Source organism: Fusarium oxysporum, chromosome 11 (genome assembly GCF_000149955.1).
Source record: "Fusarium oxysporum f. sp. lycopersici 4287 chromosome 11, whole genome shotgun sequence".
Taxonomy (NCBI): Eukaryota; Fungi; Ascomycota; class Sordariomycetes; order Hypocreales; family Nectriaceae; genus Fusarium; species Fusarium oxysporum.
Genome location: NC_030996.1, coordinates 551,626 through 569,858, shown reverse-complemented (window position 1 = coordinate 569,858; position 18,233 = coordinate 551,626). Strand labels below are relative to the sequence as shown.

The following is an 18,233-nucleotide window of genomic DNA, read 5'->3' as shown; positions in this document are numbered from 1 at the left end:
TCCTTGAAGTAGCATGAGACTTGAGACCTTGCACCCAGCAAACTACCACCTCCGCAAGTTCAAAGTCTTCAAACACCTTAAGAACCTAAACAGATCATCCCGTTTGTTTGTTTATGTTTATTTTATAGTTTCCGTTTGCCCTTCCTCAAGGACATCGTGGTATCCATGACAACCACTTGCTGGCACTGTAGGAGATTGGGCATTTTCATAAACACGACGCAAGCACAGACTTCTTGATGATTTCAATGACTCACAGCCTATGAAATATAGGCTGTGATGTTACACAGCATGAAGAGTGAGGCTGCAGTCACGTGCTTGCGTTGCACAAGCGCGCTACTGCTCATATGAGAGTTCTGCTCTTCTCTCTTCCTTTCACCTCACTCTTCACTTCATCCCCATGACTGACATCCTGTTCACTGCTACGCACCCTGCCTCACTTCTCAACCTCGTCGCAGTCATGGCTCGCGCTGAAGAGGCAGCAGCCTCGCCAGCCCAGCCATCTCCCACTCCAGCCGCAACCCCGGCCGCTGACCTCGAGGAGATTGTGATGCCGCCGAATTTCACTCACAACCCCAAAGAAATCCAATCTGTTCGACGCTACGTTCGACGCATTGAAGCCGTCATCGGCCAGAAGCCATGGGAGTGGTTGGCCGAGTTCCCACCAAAGCAATAGAGTCGCAATTTGTTGGGAGACTTGGCCAACCTACTCGAAGAAGCTATCAAGGTTTGCGACGCGTCTGCCATCAAGGATCATCTACATGAGAGAGCCAATCCACCACGCGGTGGTCAGCATAAGGTACTTCGTGCGGGAGATATCAAGGCTGCCAGGGAGTTCTTTGGTGCAACCAAGGGCGCAAACCTCACTCGAAGTGCTTCAAAGCCTACTGCTCAGCGTGAGGATGACCGTGAGATTGGAGCGACGGATGACGATGACGATACTATGGCCTACGAGCATTCTCGTCGAGGAGGTCTCACAAGCATCTTGGCTTCCATCAATTCACGAAAGCTCTCAGATGCCGCCCTTGAGCATGGAGCCACCGCAGATAGTATCGTCGCCGCCAATCACAACGAAAACACCATCGCGCTGGCCGAGTCCACTTCACCCGAAGAGGCTCCTGCAACACCCTCACCATTGCCTTATCCGCTCACCAATAAGCGAGACCGTTCTATCTCATCGACGTCCGCCAACCCGTCCAACAAACGTGTCTGCAACGAGGCGGCATCATCTCTGCAGCCTCTTCAACCGAACGCTCCTCCACCTCCCATGATGACTGATCAGCACAATGTAAGCTCTCACTCCGTACCTGCAATGAGGGCTTTGCTAATAGGATGACAGTCTGACGACCATTCTGCGCTGATCCAGGCGACTGACGCTTTTCATCATCACCTGGAGATGCATGTGCAAGACCTGCGCAAGCAACACGAGCAACGCCTCGGCTTTGTGGAACTTCAACAGCACCACATAAACCACGAGCTGGAGATCCACCAACCCAGCCTCGAGGCTTATCGAATCGCACAAGAATATTCCCTCCAAGCCGAGGCGAAAGTCGAAAACCTTCGAGCGGATAACGAGAAGCTCAATACCCTCCTCAAAAGTCTCGCCGACTCGAAAGATCTCTGGATGGCATTCTCCGCTGAGAAGTTCGAGGCCATGGAGCAAGACTTGGTGACTCAGTTGGCCGCCAAAGTCAGCGCTCTCGAGGAAGCTGAGGCGGAACTTGGTGCGGCTCAGTTGACATGCCATCAGACAGAAGAGGCTGCGCGCCCTGCTCTGGAGTTTATGAACAAGGAGACGCCCCAGCTCGAGGAGAAAAAGACAAATGCTGAGAGACTCAGCGTGTATGTCACGTACACCGAGTTTCTTCAACTTTTGGTCAGAACTAGTCCTTCGGCCATTGCAACTCTTGACAAGTTACTCCAGGAGAAGGGTTCGTCGCTCCAAGAACTTCGTGCGGTGATTGAACAGCATGGACAGCTCGCCCAGGTGGATGGCCAGCAGGCAGATGTACCCATGGCCTGAGTTTTGAGTTACCAGGCGCCATTTCTCACCAGTGATGAGCGAAACTCGATATCGTGTCAAGGGGTAAGGAATGGGATACCGCTGGGATTATAGTCTTCACAAGACTCATGTTGTATCGTTTGTTGGCAAGGATATGTTCAGTTTCGCATCAATGGCATTGGCCTGGAGCATTGGTCTCGTCATCTCTGGTTTTGGTATGATTGAGCTTTTTGTCCGCATCGCAATAGCGGACGAGATTTCAGAGGGAGGAATGTTTGTTAGTCAGGATGCAAGGCCAAGGTTGGCATAATAGTACCTGCCCGAATTACTTTCGACCACAATGATAGTTTTAGCAGTGAGTAGCTGGTATGCTCCTGTACAAGTACCATACAATACGAATATATTTACGCTAATACGGTACAATGCTCTCATGCTTCGCCAACTTCTGTCTTGATCCATTCATTTCTATTCCGCAACTCACTGGAGCCAAGACATGATTTCTGTTTAGAGCCGTGATGAGGGTGCTCTGTTAGGATCCAACTCCTCCTTCGCCTTCTCCCTCAGCTCCCGTCTCAAGATCTTCCCGGACTAAAGGCACAAAGTTAGTGACATGGCACAAAGCTCGTAGGTATCACTTACCGGGTTCTTGGGAATCATATCCACGAAAGACACACCGCCCTTGAGCCGCTTATACTTGGCAACTCTAGCCTCCATCCAATCAATGATCTGCTGCTCGGTGATTTGTGATCCAGCGACCTTGACGAGGTATGCGCGAGGGACCTCATCGCCCTCATATGGTACACCAACGACTGCAGCGTCTGCAATCTCGGGATGATCTAAGAGCACGGCTTCCAGTTCTGCTGGTGCCACTTGATTGCCCTTGACTTTGATCAACTCCTTGATTCGATCAACGATATGGAAGATAGCTCCGGGTTGGAAGGACTCGACGAATGCGATGTCGCCTGTCTTCAGCCACCTCGTACCATTCTCATCAACATGAATCGTCGAAGCTGTAGCACTGGGGTTCTTCCAATATCCCTTCATCAACGTAGGTCCCGTGACCCAAAGCTCACCTCGCTCACCGGGCTTCGTCACTGGCGTCTTTCCGTCCAAATGCATGAGCCTTGCCGAATAGTTCGGCGCTAATTCTCCCACCGCAGAAGGATCGCACACAACCCGGGGGTCCCAAGTCATACTGGTGCAGGTAACCTCTGTCATACCCCAACCTTGTTTCACGTTGACGCTTCCATTAGCCCACAGTCTCTCAACACTCGTGGCAACTTCTTTACTCAAAGGTGCAGCGCCAGATCCGACGCGCTCGACACTGCTGATGTCATACTTCTTGACGAGCGGGTGCTTTGATAGGTACACCAGAATGGGAGGGACGCAGAGAAGGCTTGTGATGCGGAAGCGCTGAATGTGCTGTAGCATCTTCTCAAAGTCAAAGGCCGGCATAACATATGCAGGGATGTTTAGATGGGGATAGATGGAGATGAAGTATGTTTGCGCGTATGCATGGTACATGGGGAGAAAGGCGAGGCCCTTGGTGCGCTTTTGGAGCTCGGGATCAGGCTCTAGGTCTGAAATGAGGACAACACCTAAGCCGTTGGCAACGTATGAGGTGTGACTAATCTCGACGCCTTTAGGAACACCGGTCGTGCCGCTGCTGTAGTTGAGGCAGCAGCCCGCTGTCTCTGGGTCTGCGGGTTCGGTCCATTTCCAGTTCTTAGCTTGTGCTTGGTTATCGGCTACAAGATCAGTCCACATGCGAAGACCATCTTTCGTAATCGAGGGTGCAATCGGTGTTGTTCCAACAGGCGGGAGCACAGACGGATCGATAACAAAGATGTTCTCCTTTGGAAGGCCGACCGTCTCAGCAGCCTCTAAAGCGGTAGGTAGTTGGTTTGCAACAACAAACATATGCGTGCTCTCAGAGTTTTTGAGTTGATACGCAAGCTCTCGTGGTGTGAAGGCGGGATTGGCGCCGGTGAACATAGCACCGCTCATCAAAATACCGAGAAAGACGCATGGGAAGTAGATGTTGTTGGAGGAAAACATAAGCACTCTGTTTCCTGGCTGCAGACCGGCTTTCGTGAGACCGAGGGCAACTTGTTTGGAGAGAAGTCGGAATTGCTCCTTTGTGAGGAAGTGCGTGTCTGGACGGTCTGCGTCGATGAGGATGGGCTTATCGCCCTCTTCCATGGGCCCGCAGGCTGAACCAAAGACCCATTGCTGCAGGGAGCATTTTGGAATGGGTTTAGACCATCGTGAATGAAGAGCCATATTGAATAGAGATATCAGACAAACTTGAGAACGGAGCAAACAGATTTCACAGTCATTCAAGGGAGATCAGGCATGTAAAGAGGAGAATTACAGATCGATTACGAGCTATTTAACACATTTCCCCAGCCTGCATCAAGCTGAACAGCAAATCCGGGGTAGACCAAGCCATTTCGACCACCAAACGGTGAATTCCCATGGCAAACCCGTGTGGGGTAGCAACCAATCTTTCCTCCTTTTGGCACTGCAACCCCGCGTTTCGACCCTCGGCTCGCTTGCGACGATCGAGCAGTCGAGAAAAAAAGCCGAGGCACGATCTGGTGGACGGATTGAGAGATAGCTTGGAAACGGCGGCGGGTTCCCTGATCCGAAAAAGGTGGGGGAGGTTGAGTGAGGAGGGTTAGGTTTGCGAGATGGAAGTGAGGCTTTGGTGATTCGGTGAATGTTTGAGTTTCGGTGTTTTCAATTGATGTAACATGGTAGGAAAGTCAATCTGAAGGATTTGGTTCTGAGTGGTTGGACAAGAAGGTTCACGGCTCAAAGTGGTAATGAATTGATAAGTGTGTACCACGCTGACTCAGGCTTGATCAAGGATTAATTGAAGGCCAGTGACATGTAATACAAGCAATCTCACTCTTGTCAATCGCTCATCCTTCTAGATATGGGCTGTCACCGCGACTTGGGAGCCATCTACGCGTCCTCATTCACCTAAGACCTTCTGCCTCGACTGCCAAGACTAAGTCGCGAAACGAAAGTCGAGTCTGCATGTAAATCAGCAAGTTATAACATTTTCGCCGCTGCCGAACGGAAACTCACCGCTTGTTGCCCTTATCGGTTGTGGTAGTCCTGTAAATATGCTGCTCCTCTGGGGTCATGGCGTCCCATTTCTTGGCCTTCTGGTTGTTCCTCCACCTGTAATAAAAGAATGTCCCGGGATATTGAACGAGCTGTGAAGGTGTGAGTCTGGCTTCATAATTTACAAAGGCGATGATCGATACTTACACACATCCATACACAAATGACGAGTAGACCTGTATTGGCTTTGAAGTATCGTGGCGAGTCGCTTGGCTGATAGACTACGACATGTCAGTGACTCAGCTCACACGGTGCCATGTGAACTTACTGTTTGCTCCGATCATTCCACTGACTTGAACCCACATATTGTAGAGTCTATACATTGTCAGAACAATAATTAGTAGGGAAGTGAGAAACCTTACGATGCTGAAACTGTTCTGTTCTGCACGGACCCCGCATTCCTGCTCGTCCATGCGACTTGGATGGGATGAGTACTGGGTGCTGTTAGCAAGCCTTTTGCTGTCGGTGGAAAGGATACTCACTATGGAAAAGACAGGAGCACGGTCGAGATGGCAAAATAGGCCCAAGGGCCGATCGGGTCAGGCAACGCAATCAGTGCCACGAAGCATGGGAGCAACCAAGCATCCTCCGCCATTGATACGAAACTTCGGTTGTTAACGAGCTCACTGAACGCTGTGATGGCAAGCATTGTGATGCAGGATCCGACGATATATGGAATGGACAGAAGGTTGGTCTCGATGACGTTGAAGCCCAGTCCACGGAAGGATAAAGTGAGGTATTGGTTGACAGGGTACTTTGGCAGACCGAAGAGAAGACCGAGGGCGTAAAGCGGCCACATATCGTAGTCTTTGGTGCATTCCCAGATTTGACGGACGGATAGACCTTGTCGATTGTACATGCCCCCCTTCTGTGGGTCGTCACGGATAACTGCGCATCATCAGCATTAAATGTTGACGCAGGTCAAGGAGCGGCTCACCAGAATTGACAATGATCTTCTGTTCATGCTCGGTGAAGTATCCCTTTGGGTTCCACCAACTCTTCGTTCTAGCTGGTGATTGAGGCATCAGGAAGAAGGATGCAACGCCGATCAGGACTGCGATTCCGTTAGCATAGCGATTCTCATGGACGGGATCTCAACGTACAGGTGAACGCTCCTTCGATGAGGAAGAGCCATCTCCAACCTTCATATCCAAGCATTCCACGCATGGAGAGCATACCGACGGCAGCGAAACCAACTCCAATATCGACTATACAATGTCAGCCAGTGGATTCCAAAGACAGTATGGATCTAGTCACCTACCAAGTTGCGAAGACATCCAAAACCACGCTAGTCGGATTGGGAGCTGGAAAGACTTTTAGTATCGCGTGCGTGTCTCCAGACGAGTCAACATACCCTTGTGCCAGTATACCAGTAACTAAGATACAAGATAGTGTCCCTACGACCCGTTAGTCTGATGCAGAAGCTCAGGTCAGAGATATGCACTTACGGAATGAAGCCTCCTTGGAATGTAGCACTGAGTAGTGAGCAGTTTGTCACCATTAGAGCTTCAGGAAACTTACATCAAGTATCGTGTAGCAAGAAATGATGCGCGGCCCTTCAGGAAGAACTGCATCGCGGATATCAGGCTGAAGATACAAAGCTGGATAGGAATCCACATATCGGGTCCAATTCTGGTTACAAATTTAGCAACACGACTAGCAAGAGTATTTGACAAACTTACCGCTTCGAGATCAGCTGTGAAGGTAACTCAGCAACAAGGAAGCCAACTCGAGAAATGGTTTGTCCAATATTCTGCCACCGTCAGCGTTGCGTCTCCCATCTGTTGAAAGGAACTCACGTAGTCGGCGTGTGTAATGCCCAAATCATCAAGCATGTTATCCGATACAGCGTTTTGGATATTATTCCTATCAATGTTCAACGCTGCAAACATGATACACATCCAAACCTACAAAGGTTAGTCTCCGATACCACTTCAAAACTGGTTTTGCTCCCACCATGATCTTCCAGTCAACTTTGTGGCGAACAGCATTCTCTTCACGCCACGTCCAACGGAAGTTGGGATCAAAGGCTGACCAGTTCTCCCACTGCGGGTGGATATACAATTCTTTGTATCGCTCGATGTCGGGTGAGTCCCAGATACTAGGCTGCGTCGCGACCTTTCTTCAAGTCAGTAACCCTCTCCATAAAAATTGTCACTCGTCCGTACCGCATCGAGATCATAGATGTCATTCCTTCTAGGTTTTCTTATTCGCAGAAATCGTAGGATCGCATCTCCCATTGCCGCTTCCATACGCTGCCCCTGCTGAGCAGCCAGGGCTGGTGCGGTTGGAGGCACTGAGTCGCTGGGATATCCATCGTTTTCAGCCTTGTTTTTGCCCTTCAAACTTCCAGTGTCGGATGGAGAGTCTGATACTCCCGACGAAGGGACGACGGTAGGCTGATGAGGCGACATAGTGCAGTCTTTCCAACTTGAACAAGTCTTTGGATGATGCAGCACGCACAAACACTACAAATCGCAAAAGATATGGTCACATCACTGCTACTTAAACAACTGCCAATGCGCAAAGCAACCCTGCCAGATATAAGCCCCAAATAATAAATTGGGGGTCGGCCATTGCGAGATCAACGTGCACCATCGCTTCGATAACCAAGTGGTTCTATGCGAGTAATATCAATGCAAAAACTACCTATACTAGTCAACAGGAGACATGCTTCCGACGAAAATTGGTCGATCTTCCGAGGAAATGCAGGAATTTTAAAGAATCGTTACATCAGGGTCCATCGCCATTGACTTTGTTGCTTGCGACATCGATTGGCAATATGCGGATCCAATGTCGTGATCGTTTTGAAAAAGTCATCACGACAACTATGGGGCAAGAGACTTGGCTTAAGCTTAGAAACAAGTTTATATATAACATCTTTGTGTTTAAACATCATTATGTATAGCAAATAAACAATGAGACTGCTAGTTGCTCAATTTCTTAAAGATTCTATGAAAATATTCGGATGTCGTTTGCCCATGTTGCTCTTCCAGCGTAAGCCAACGGAACGGCATTCTAAGCCGATGAGACATGGCCCTAGAATCACCATCGGCCAACTTTTTAAGGTGTGACTACAGTACCATCAGGGGTTGGATTCGGCCGACTCAACGACCTATTGCAGTGACAGATCTATTCTTTACCGCTGGGAGGCTCACCTGCTTAACAAAACTGGATCCATTGACAGTAGCCATTTGTGAGCTTGTCTGATAAGATTCTGCCCGAGTTGACCGCCAGATATCACGGATCTGACTTTCTTGATCAGCTATGAGACGCTGTGTCAACCTTTGACTAGTGCGTTACTACAACAATTCAAATCTCGGGTTATGGCTGGAACGAGATCATGTTTCCAACTAGTGGTAAAATTATACTAACCCCCCTCTTTCAAGGCTCCATCAGAGTCACAGTATGAAAAGAGAGATTCCAATGGTGGTCGTGGTACTGACGACACTCTTGCGGTTACTCGAATTCTTGAGGCATCTGATATTCCATGTTGCCTTGTGGGGATACCTGCACTTATCTTCTATGGCGCCGCGAGGGTACGCCCGGTATGTGTCATCCACTTTACATGGCCGGCCAATAGCACTGCTGACTCCTTCGTGTCAATTCATCAGGACTGGGAAATCTCTGACCTTACAGAACTCGTCGCCAAAGCTACACAGCTGTTACAGTCAGGACCACATTCGTCCTGCTTCTCTTTAGTGGATTCTTGACCCTATCCAAGCACATCCCTTATACATACCTATCATCATTTCAAAGCCAAAGGCACCAACTTCTACTTCATCCTGGTTCCTTCGCTGGATGTTCACATAGCTTGCGAGCCTTCAAACATTACACGTAGCCTCAGAGGGTTACTTTATCCTAAGCTCAGCGTTTTTATTCATAGTTGCTAGGATACTCGCAATCAAACGCAACTTTGCAACGTTATCAGCGGCACCAATGTATCAGAAGAATAGGGCAAAGAGAACCTTAATCTTGAGGGGTTCAACTATATGGAGTAGGCCAAAGATATCAACAAGCGAGGAACCGAATTTAACAATGGCAAATTTGCGCACTAGGGTCCCTTCGCCTGGGATGGCTCCAGAAGTAGGAGGGATAATGGGCAATCCCTGGTGCAGAGAAAGAAAGATAGGCTGGACTGGACAAAGCCCAGTGATGACTTTATCACACAGTACCGTATCATAGACGACCCAGACCCATGGACTATTCTTTCGGATGGTTATTAAAGACTTGATGCATGGTCATAATCTACACACTACTTTTGGTCATTCTTGCTGCTCTCTCCCTCCTGCTTATTCCACCCCGGAATTAGTTCATTATCAGCCTCTCCTTCGTCATCGCTTGCATCCCTATTCTTCCTCACTCTCCTCGCCGCTTGTCGCCCTACTACAGGAAGCTTCTCAACACCAAGATCTTTCGCCGACTGCGGTAGCAGTTTGGGATCGAGAAGTCCTACTTGGACTAACACGCTAGCTTGATCCCAGTACACATGTTCCTGATACAGTCTTCCTCCTCTGATTGCGACGATGCTCACCATAAGTATCTCGATCTTCTTGTTGGTAGGTGGTACGCCCGGCAGCATCCATTGGACTGGCTCAGTATGTTTGAACTGGACATGCATTTCGTCGACAACGCGATCTACTCCGATGCTGCGCGATAAGAGTGTGATCTTTAGTGACGGTGGAGTTGTGAACGACTCGGAATAGAAGCGCTTCAGTTCAGCTGCGCCAGTTGCACCTGTTAGAGTCGGCATGTAAGTGACATGAGGGGTCTTGTGCGTGGTGAAAGTTGACAATGCTTGACCGAGGTTCTTCGAGAAGAATTTGCCTGTTGAAAGTCAGTTTTGTTCAAAGGCCACCAATCGCGAAGTGACCGAGACTTACTCTGCAAATTATGCTCTAGAACAAGCTCTAGATCGGGGTTGATACCAAACACCTTCCTGGCCGCAGCCAAGCTTCGACTCCAGGCCAGCTCCGCCGAAACACCATCGTACTCATCCAGATCATGCTCAGCGAAGCCAGGCTCAGCTTCATATGTATAACTGGGGTACGCGAGGTCGAGTTTCCCGCCAGTGCCCATACCACTCTGAATTCTGGTGCGTCTCACGCGTTTCTTGCCTTGGATGCCAACCATTTGAGATTGCTTGACGACACCAACTTCTTCGCCTGCTGCTAGATGCACAAGGGCGCTGATGCTGCTGGGAAATCTTCCGTTGGTGTCTGGGATGCGAGTTGGGTAGTAGGCAATGAGAAGGCCGAGCTTGAATTCGGGGTTGTTGTCGAGAATGTGAAAGTGCTCGAGACAAATAGCTGCTGCGTCATCGTATGCTACCTTTCGTTAGCACTCTTCCAACAATCTCAGTGACATGTTTACCTACCGACAATTCCAAACTTCTCACAAGGACCCAAGTTCTCCCTGCTCAACGACTTGATCTTCTTCAGATACCCATCACCGCAGCTCTCCATCGAGATATACTCAACATCAAAACCCTCATCCCTCCATTCAGCCAGAGTGACCTCATCAAAATCGTCATTTTCGCCGGTTATGTAAAGTTTTGGAGGATTGCGCGGGAAATCGCCCGAGAGAAAGTTTTGGTCCCTGTGATTGGTCCTGTTGTCTGAGATGATCTGGACGTTGCGCCCCTCAGCCTCGGGGACGGCGGATTTGATGAGATTTGGAATGTTGATGTTCATATTGGTAATTATTTAATATAAGAATTTGCAGAATATGAGAGGTTAGAGGACGTGAATAACCTGATATATTCTTGTCCACTTCCAACTTCCAAGTTTCAGATCAATCGGTTGACCCTGTTTGAGCGTGATGATGATGTCAGAACAGTACGTGTTGCAGCTGACTCATCGGATCCTGCGTTCTGATTTGGCCATTTTGAAGTCTCGTCTACCCTGCAGTTCCTGATCTTTCGCTGCGTTTCTAACATTCAACTCTCCCCTGTAAAAATTCTTTCTTGGCACGCACTGTTAGTGCCGTGTTAGGAGCGGGATTTTCTGCAGGCCACGCGACCACACAAAACTGCGGGGATGCTATCGGCTCCCTAACAGCAGTTTTCAGAGAAGGAATTTTGGAGAGTTCGCCTTCTCTGACAACACCTTTGTCGGATCTAATGGCGGCACCTCAGAACCAGAACGCCTTAGATATCGGAGGACGATGCCCATGGCATCGGTAGCGACATCCTCCCGATCAACGACGCCGATTGCGATGGGTTTTTCTCCTTTGAAGGCAAGCCGCACCGTCGGCCTCTGATTCCTTCCCGAGGTTTTTCCCTGCCGCCGCGACAGTCGACTACGAGCTACAACTTGGTTACTGGAGATTGTGGACTGCGTCGGCAGATGTAGTGATGCGCGAGAGAATTCTGGTCGGTGGAAAAAGTTCGACAATAGATTGCCCCCGAACCCGCTGACGGGTGACGGGCTTGAGAAATACAGCACCTTTTGTGCCATTGGTATGCTGGATGGTGAAGGAAGCGGGGTTTCCCTGTACCTAGCTAGCTCAGCACGTCTTTTGCTCCAGTAGGAGATCTGGCTTCGTTACAGCCACCCAGACGAAAAATATACAAACAAACAAACAAACAAACAAACGTTTCTAACATTCCGACTTTGGGAAGAATGGTACTAGCAATAAATCAGCTAAGGGTTCTCAAATCAAATTTCTTACTCTAATGTACTGGACTGCTATGTCAGGATCTACAAGCGATCCACCTCTTCGTTCTGGTCGTGTATTGGCTCCCCGTCCAGATAACTGCCCAATAAATCTGAAGCCATATGTCGATAACGTTGAATGTAGAGCCTACTTTTACTTGTTTTCGAAACAGCCGGTCATATAACAACATTGAAATAGTCAGCCGTCCATTTATAAGAAATCCGATATAGTGTCGATAAAGAGTCTGCCAACGTAAGCACGATCCGGGTAAAATCACCAGTGCTTAGACAAGCCTCAACACAACATATGTACTTATGACTGTGTCAGTGAGACATTCTAAGATCATTATCAAGCAGTAAGACTCCTGTATCAGATTTTAGCTTATCACTGCTTAATTATGCCCCGGGAATCTAGACCTAACGATTATGCATAAAAGCCTTACCCAGAACGCACTCCTCGCAGGAGTGAATGTCCCAAAAGCGAAGCTGTTCATGAGGGAGATGATCAAATCAAGATTCTTGCTTAGCAATTGGTGGTCAAATAACGTTGAGAATGATCAGATCTTTATGCATTGCTTATCTTCTGACAAGCGAATGCGGTGGTTAGTGCGAGTGCGAGTGCGACGCTGCAAAATAACGTAATACTTCAATACAGCCGTATTACATGGTGTGATGCCCAAAAAAACATTGATAGATTGCTCTCAGACTACTTAAGATGCTATGGAAACCTAATGGGATCAGAAATGGCGCCAAGAGTTTGCCGAGAGGTTCTGAGTGATGGCTGGTACCGTAATGGATCCCGGGGAGCCCATGTCAGTACAACTCATCAAACAAGAACACAAGGATTGCTGACCATAACATAGACAACAGGAGGACACCAAGTCTCCGATAAACGCTTCTTTAGGGACTGAAGACAGGGAGAAGTCTCGCCCGCCGGCGAATCTTGAGGCAGGTATCCGTCAAGATGAGGCTGTTGACGGAGAACCATCACAGGAGGAGGATAACTACCTCCATGGATTACCCCTAGTACTGATGTCACTTTCACTCATGGTTGGTGTATTGATGATCGCTCTGGATAATAGTATCATTGGTAGAGATCCCTTTATCCATTTTTGAAATTCCACTGACTGGCTGAAGCTACTGCTATCCCAAAGATTACGAGCAAGTTTGATAGTCTGGGCGACGTTGGCAAGTAGATCCGTCTGTTCAAAGAAGTTATTCTGCTGATATTCTTTCGACAGCCTGGTATGCATCAGCCTATCTCCTCACCCAAATGTCCTTCCAACCTACCTTCGGCAAGATATATACCTTCTTCAATCTCAAATGGGTATACTTAATCTCTTCGATCATCTTTGAAGGGGGTTCTATTCTTTGCGCTGCAGCACCGAGTTCAGCAGCCTTCATCATCGGTAGAGCCATAGCTGGGCTCGGCGCAGCGGGGGTATTCTGCGGTGCCATGATCATCATTTCCAAGATCGTTGAGATGAGAAAAAGGCCATTACTGCTGGCCATAATCTCCAGTATGTATGGCATAGCGTCTGTCATTGGCCCCTCGCTTGGTGGTGTATTCACTCATTCGAAGCAACTTACCTGGAGATTTTGTTTCTGGATCAACTTGCGTAAGTTTCCCTTTAAAAACATTCACCCGAGTGTTAATCAATGGCGAAGCTATGGGTGCCATAATGGCTCTCATAATCTGTTTTTATTATCCTATCTCCCTCGGTGAAGCTCCAGACAGCGACCATACCCTCAAGGAAAAGATACTTGGCCTCGGCCTCAAAAGCGCAGTGATTCTTGCAGGAGCTCTAGTATGCCTCTTCCTGGCTCTACAATGGGGAGGCACCAAACATCCTTGGTCCGATTCACGGGTCTGGGGCTGTCTTGTTGGTTTTGGTCTTCTTCTGACGCTCTTCGTGTACATACAAATACGACAAGGAGAAGCGTGAGTGCCTTTCCTATCTGACGTCGTCATCGCTGACTCGTATAGTGCATTGATCCGTCCTCGCATCATCTCACAGAGATCCGTCTTCCTTGGATGCCTTTTCTCTGCGCTGTATCAAGGAGCTATGACCACGCAGAGTTACCATCTGCCGTTTTATTTCCAGGCTGTCAAGGGAGTGGACCCCCAATCATCTGGTGTTGACATTCTTCCCCACGGGGTTACCGTCACGATAGCTACTCTTATTACCGGCTCTATTATCACTTGGTTGGGATACTACGTCCCATTTATGTGGGCTGGCTCAGCCATCTTCACAATTGGTGCAGGTCTGCTGTACACGATCTCACAAAACACCCCACTGGCGAGATGGTTTGGCTACGAAGTTCTAGCTGGAGCTGGCTTCGGCATAGCGATCCAGATCCCAATCTTTGCCGTACAAGTCGTCTTGGTAGCAGGTGACATTCCCCTGGGAACGGTGCTGATCATCCTATCCCAAGCCCTGGGAGGTTCTGTGGGTCTGTCCATCTCCCAAAACGTCTTCCAGAACTCTCTCCGCCAAAGGCTAAATACAATAGCCGACATTGACATCCAAGCTGTTATCGCGGCAGGAGGGACTGATTTGGAACATGTCGTGTCGGCTGATTCTCTCGCCCACGTCAGAGATGCGTTTAGGTATGGTATCTCAAATGCCTTCCTTGTATCGACGTCACTTGGCGGCGTCGCCTTTTTGGCAAGTATCGGAATGGAGCGAAAGAAGATCAAGTCAAAGAAGGAAGGAGGTGAGTAAACGACCTCGTGGTCGACCCTTGGAGGCGATGAAGAGGGTGTATAGCGACGGCTATATAGCCGAGCGGGGAAGGATAGTATGAGGTCGATATCAACTATGATGCATAGATAGCACGCATCTCGAGCCTATCTTGATAGAATCACATGTTTATTCGGCATTTCTATTGAGAGAATAGCATGTTTCGTTTCTTTCACCGTTTCGGCAGAGAATTAATTCAGCTGATCTTCATCTCCCCCTGTTGCATCGTTCGGATGATATACCCTTTTTGCTGTATCAACTCCGTAGAGCGACATTTCCGCGAACCTGATTGGGCAATCGACAACTAAAATCAAGGTTTGGTTCGGAATCCCATGCGCTCCTCACGGTACATTCACACATGACCCCATAATTCGGAGATAGTGTACATTCACACATGACCCTATAATTCGGAGACAGTGTACGAATTGGATGCTAGATTCGGTGGAATAAGGTTGATCATATGTTACTGGCTACTAGTTGACTTGTATAAGACCGCACGGCCTTTCGATGTTTCTGTCTTCTCTAGTCGAGGCCCAATTGATACGAAAAATGACTCTCGCTAAGGTTGCATTCACTTTGGCCAATTTCGTGGCCGTGGGTTCGAGTGCGAAGAATGTCGCGGATGGGTTTGTTGCTGCGCCATACTACCCAGCTCCTTATGGAGGATGGGATGAAGCATGGGCCGATAGCTATGCCAGAGCTAAGAAGATGGTTGATTCTATGACGTTGGCTGAGAAGACCAATATTACAGCTGGCACAGGTCTCTTTATGGGTAAGAAAAAGAAATCTAGGGTGAGATAGACTCGTCACTAACAGGAAGCAGGGTACGACACTTGTCTCTCACTTCACTACTTATACTGACATAACAGTCCTTGCAACGGTAACACTGGATCAGCTGACCGCGTTGGCTTCCCTCAACTCTGTCTCAACGACGCTGCCAATGGCGTTCGACTTGCCGACAATGTCACCGTATTCCCAGATGGAATCACAGCCGGCGCAACTTTCGACAAGAAGCTGATGTATGAACGTGGTGTAGCAATTGGAAAGGAAGCTCGTGGTAAAGGCGTCAACGTCTGGCTTGGTCCGTCTGTTGGTCCTATCGGTCGAAAGCCAAAGGGCGGACGCAACTGGGAAGGCTTTGGAACAGACCCATCGCTGCAAGGTATCGGTGCACGCGAGACTATCAAGGGAGTTCAAGAGCAGGGAGTCATCGCTACGGTCAAGCATCTTATTGGAAATGAGCAGGAGATGTATCGGCGACAGACTACTGATGTTGTATCTCCTGCATACTCGGCAAACATTGGTTAGATCATTCCTCGTCCCTGACAATGCGTTGCTAATCATATCAGATGACCGAACTATGCATGAGCTGTATCTCTGGCCTTTTGCGGAGGCAGTGAAAGTTGGAGTTGGAGCGACCATGACAGCTTATAACCGAGTTGGTCTATCTAACGCTTCTCACTCACCATGACTAACAAGTGTAGGTCAACGGCACTATATCCAGTGAGCACTCATATCTCATCAACGCCTTGTTGAAAGAAGAGCTTGGCTTCCAAGGCTTCGTCATGACAGACTGGCTCTCTCAAATCACTGGCGTACAATCCGCCATTGCAGGAATGGACATGAGCATGCCTGGTGATACCATCATCCCTCTCTTTGGCAATTCTCTATGGATGTACGAGCTAACCCGATCCGCACTCAATGGCTCGGTTCCCATGTCGAGATTGAACGATATGGCTACTCGTATCGTGGCAACCTGGTATCAGTTCGAACAAGACAAAGACTTTCCATCTGTCAACTTTGACACCAACACATACAACAGAGTCGGTCCTCTGTATCCAGCAGCATGGCCTAACTCGCCCTCGGGAGTTGTCAACCAATATGTTCAAGTTCAGGACGACCATGATGAGATCGCCCGACAAATCGCCCAAGACGCCATCACTCTTCTCAAGAACGACGAAAGGCTTCTTCCACTGAGCACCAAGAGCTCACTTAAGGTCTTTGGCACTGGCGCACAAACCAACCCCGATGGCGCCAATGCCTGTGTCGATCGAAGCTGCAACAAGGGCACGCTGGGTCAAGGTTGGGGCTCGGGTACAGTTGACTACATGTATCTCGACGACCCCATCGGCGCCATCAAGAAGGCAGCCGGAGATGTCACGTTCTACAACACAGACAAGTTCCCATCAGTTCCGAGCCCTTCTGATGACGACGTTGCAATTGTCTTTGTTACCTCTGATTCAGGCGAGAACCAGTACACGGTTGAGGGTAACAATGGTGATCGGAACGCGGACAAGCTGAATGTATGGCACAACGGCGATGCACTTATCAAAGCTGCCGCAGCCAAGTACAAGAATGTCGTCGTTGTCATTCACACTGTCGGGCCCGTCCTCGTTGATCAATGGATTGATCTCCCATCAGTCAAGTCTGTCTTAGTTGCCCATCTCCCCGGACAAGAGGCTGGAAAGTCTCTCACCAACATCTTGTTTGGCGACGCGTCGCCGTGCGGTCACTTACCCTATTCCATCACCAAGAAGGAAGACGACATGCCCGAAAGTGTCACCAAACTCATTGACTCGGGCTTCATCGATGCGCCGCAGGATACCTACAGTGAAGGACTGTTTATCGACTACCGCTGGCTTAACAAGGAAAAGATTCAACCTCGTTATGCGTTCGGCCATGGACTCAGCTATACCAACTTTACGTACACGAATGCGACCATCAAGAGAGGCACCCAGCTGAGCCAGTATCCTCCCAAGCGACCCGCAAAAGGAAAGGTTCTGGACTATTCGCAAGACATTCCAGACTACAAAGAAGCGATTAAACCCAGCAGCTTTAAAACCGTCTGGCGCTACCTATACTCTTGGCTCTCCGAATCCGACGCAAAGTCCGCCGCCGCAAAAGCCGAGACATCCAAATACCCTTACCCAGACGGCTACTCCACCGCGCAGAAGACGGCTCTCCCCAAGGCGGGCGGTGTTTCAGGCGGCAACCCTGCTCTCTGGGACGAAGCTTATACTCTGTCCGTAGTGGTGACTAACGCAGGTTCCAAATTCTCCGGCAAAGCTTCTGTGCAGGCCTACGTCCAATTTCCGAGCGTTGCCGGATACGAGACTCCCGTCATCCAGCTGCGCGACTTTGAGAAGACCAAGGTTTTAGAGCCTGGCTCGAGCGAGACCGTGCAATTGACCTTGACCAGGAAGGACTTGAGCGTCTGGGATGTCAAGGCTCAGGACTGGCTTGTCCTTGATGGGGAGTTTAAGATTTGGCTGGGGTCTGCAAGCGATAAGTTGGATGCTGTCTGCTTCACTGACGACCTGGGCTGTGAGCACGACGTCAAGGGACCAGTATCATACGATTCGTAGATATCCCGACATCAATCTGAGGAGAACCGAGGTTGCAGCCGGGGATTGATGAGATTCTAGGCTTGGGGAATTAGCTCTGATCTATCAAAACATCATGGTCGATCTTCATCTTTTGACCAGGCTGTGCTGCACATTAATAGGGGATTCCTTTACGATTTGACCAATAGCAGAATTTCCTTGCACTCAGATTATGAATTATGCACTGTCTGTGCATTTACCGCCCACTTGCCGCGATACTTTTATGTAAACTCTGCACAGAGTTTCAGGTCGGACAAGAAATCTATTTTAGTGGAATCACCTTGTCGTCATCGTGTTGCGATAACGAAATATGGAA

At 49.0% G+C, this 18,233-nt stretch overlaps 7 protein-coding genes across 8 annotated transcripts; 4 read left to right on the top strand and 3 right to left on the bottom strand.

Moving 5' to 3' along the window:
• Positions 1-397: 397 nt before the first annotated feature.
• On the top strand, positions 398-2,020 carry FOXG_09576 (uncharacterized protein; the record flags this gene model as incomplete). Its single annotated transcript, XM_018388793.1, has 3 exons — positions 398-619; positions 674-1,285; positions 1,337-2,020. 3 exons carry the CDS (start codon positions 398-400, stop codon positions 2,018-2,020), a joined length of 1,518 nt encoding a protein of 505 aa, XP_018246918.1.
• A 260-nt stretch (positions 2,021-2,280) lies between these two features.
• FOXG_09575 (uncharacterized protein) lies at positions 2,281-4,463 on the bottom strand. The gene is made up of 2 exons (XM_018388792.1): positions 2,639-4,463; positions 2,281-2,587 (listed from the first exon to the last, which is right to left on the bottom strand). The coding sequence occupies exons 1-2, from the start codon at positions 4,280-4,282 to the stop codon at positions 2,504-2,506; spliced, it is 1,728 nt and encodes a 575-aa protein (XP_018246917.1). The 5' UTR covers positions 4,283-4,463; the 3' UTR covers positions 2,281-2,503.
• Positions 4,464-4,690: 227 nt separating this feature from the next.
• On the bottom strand, positions 4,691-7,548 carry FOXG_09574 (uncharacterized protein; the record flags this gene model as incomplete). The annotated part of the gene is made up of 16 exons (XM_018388791.1): positions 4,691-5,040; positions 5,096-5,226; positions 5,282-5,355; positions 5,403-5,449; positions 5,497-5,568; positions 5,617-6,022; positions 6,072-6,188; positions 6,238-6,342; positions 6,396-6,438; positions 6,489-6,531; positions 6,583-6,609; positions 6,656-6,766; positions 6,817-6,887; positions 6,934-7,041; positions 7,091-7,252; positions 7,303-7,548. 16 exons carry the CDS (start codon positions 7,546-7,548, stop codon positions 5,016-5,018), a joined length of 1,788 nt encoding a protein of 595 aa, XP_018246916.1. The 3' UTR covers positions 4,691-5,015.
• A 1,273-nt stretch (positions 7,549-8,821) lies between these two features.
• Positions 8,822-10,924, bottom strand: FOXG_09573 (uncharacterized protein). Its single transcript, XM_018388790.1, has 3 exons — positions 10,512-10,924; positions 10,018-10,461; positions 8,822-9,961 (listed from the first exon to the last, which is right to left on the bottom strand). Exons 1-3 carry the CDS (start codon positions 10,825-10,827, stop codon positions 9,390-9,392), a joined length of 1,332 nt encoding a protein of 443 aa, XP_018246915.1. The 5' UTR covers positions 10,828-10,924; the 3' UTR covers positions 8,822-9,389.
• A 1,658-nt stretch (positions 10,925-12,582) lies between these two features.
• FOXG_20080 (uncharacterized protein) lies at positions 12,583-12,986 on the top strand (the record flags this gene model as incomplete). Its single annotated transcript, XM_018400363.1, has 3 exons — positions 12,583-12,602; positions 12,654-12,880; positions 12,928-12,986. 3 exons carry the CDS (start codon positions 12,583-12,585, stop codon positions 12,984-12,986), a joined length of 306 nt encoding a protein of 101 aa, XP_018246914.1.
• Positions 12,987-13,472: 486 nt separating this feature from the next.
• FOXG_09572 (uncharacterized protein) lies at positions 13,473-14,678 on the top strand (the record flags this gene model as incomplete). The annotated part of the gene is made up of 2 exons (XM_018388789.1): positions 13,473-13,732; positions 13,778-14,678. 2 exons carry the CDS (start codon positions 13,473-13,475, stop codon positions 14,514-14,516), a joined length of 999 nt encoding a protein of 332 aa, XP_018246913.1. The 3' UTR covers positions 14,517-14,678.
• Positions 14,679-15,065: 387 nt separating this feature from the next.
• FOXG_09571 (beta-glucosidase) lies at positions 15,066-18,189 on the top strand. Of its 2 annotated transcripts, XM_018388787.1 has the most exons (4): positions 15,066-15,306; positions 15,358-15,837; positions 15,884-15,972; positions 16,019-18,189. In XM_018388787.1, the coding sequence occupies exons 2-4, from the start codon at positions 15,552-15,554 to the stop codon at positions 17,897-17,899; spliced, it is 2,256 nt and encodes a 751-aa protein (XP_018246911.1). In that variant the 5' UTR covers positions 15,066-15,306; positions 15,358-15,551; the 3' UTR covers positions 17,900-18,189. The 2 variants fall into 2 exon arrangements, with proteins under 2 accessions (XP_018246911.1, XP_018246912.1); XM_018388788.1 differs by having other exon boundaries at positions 15,884-18,189.
• Positions 18,190-18,233: the final 44 nt, after the last annotated feature.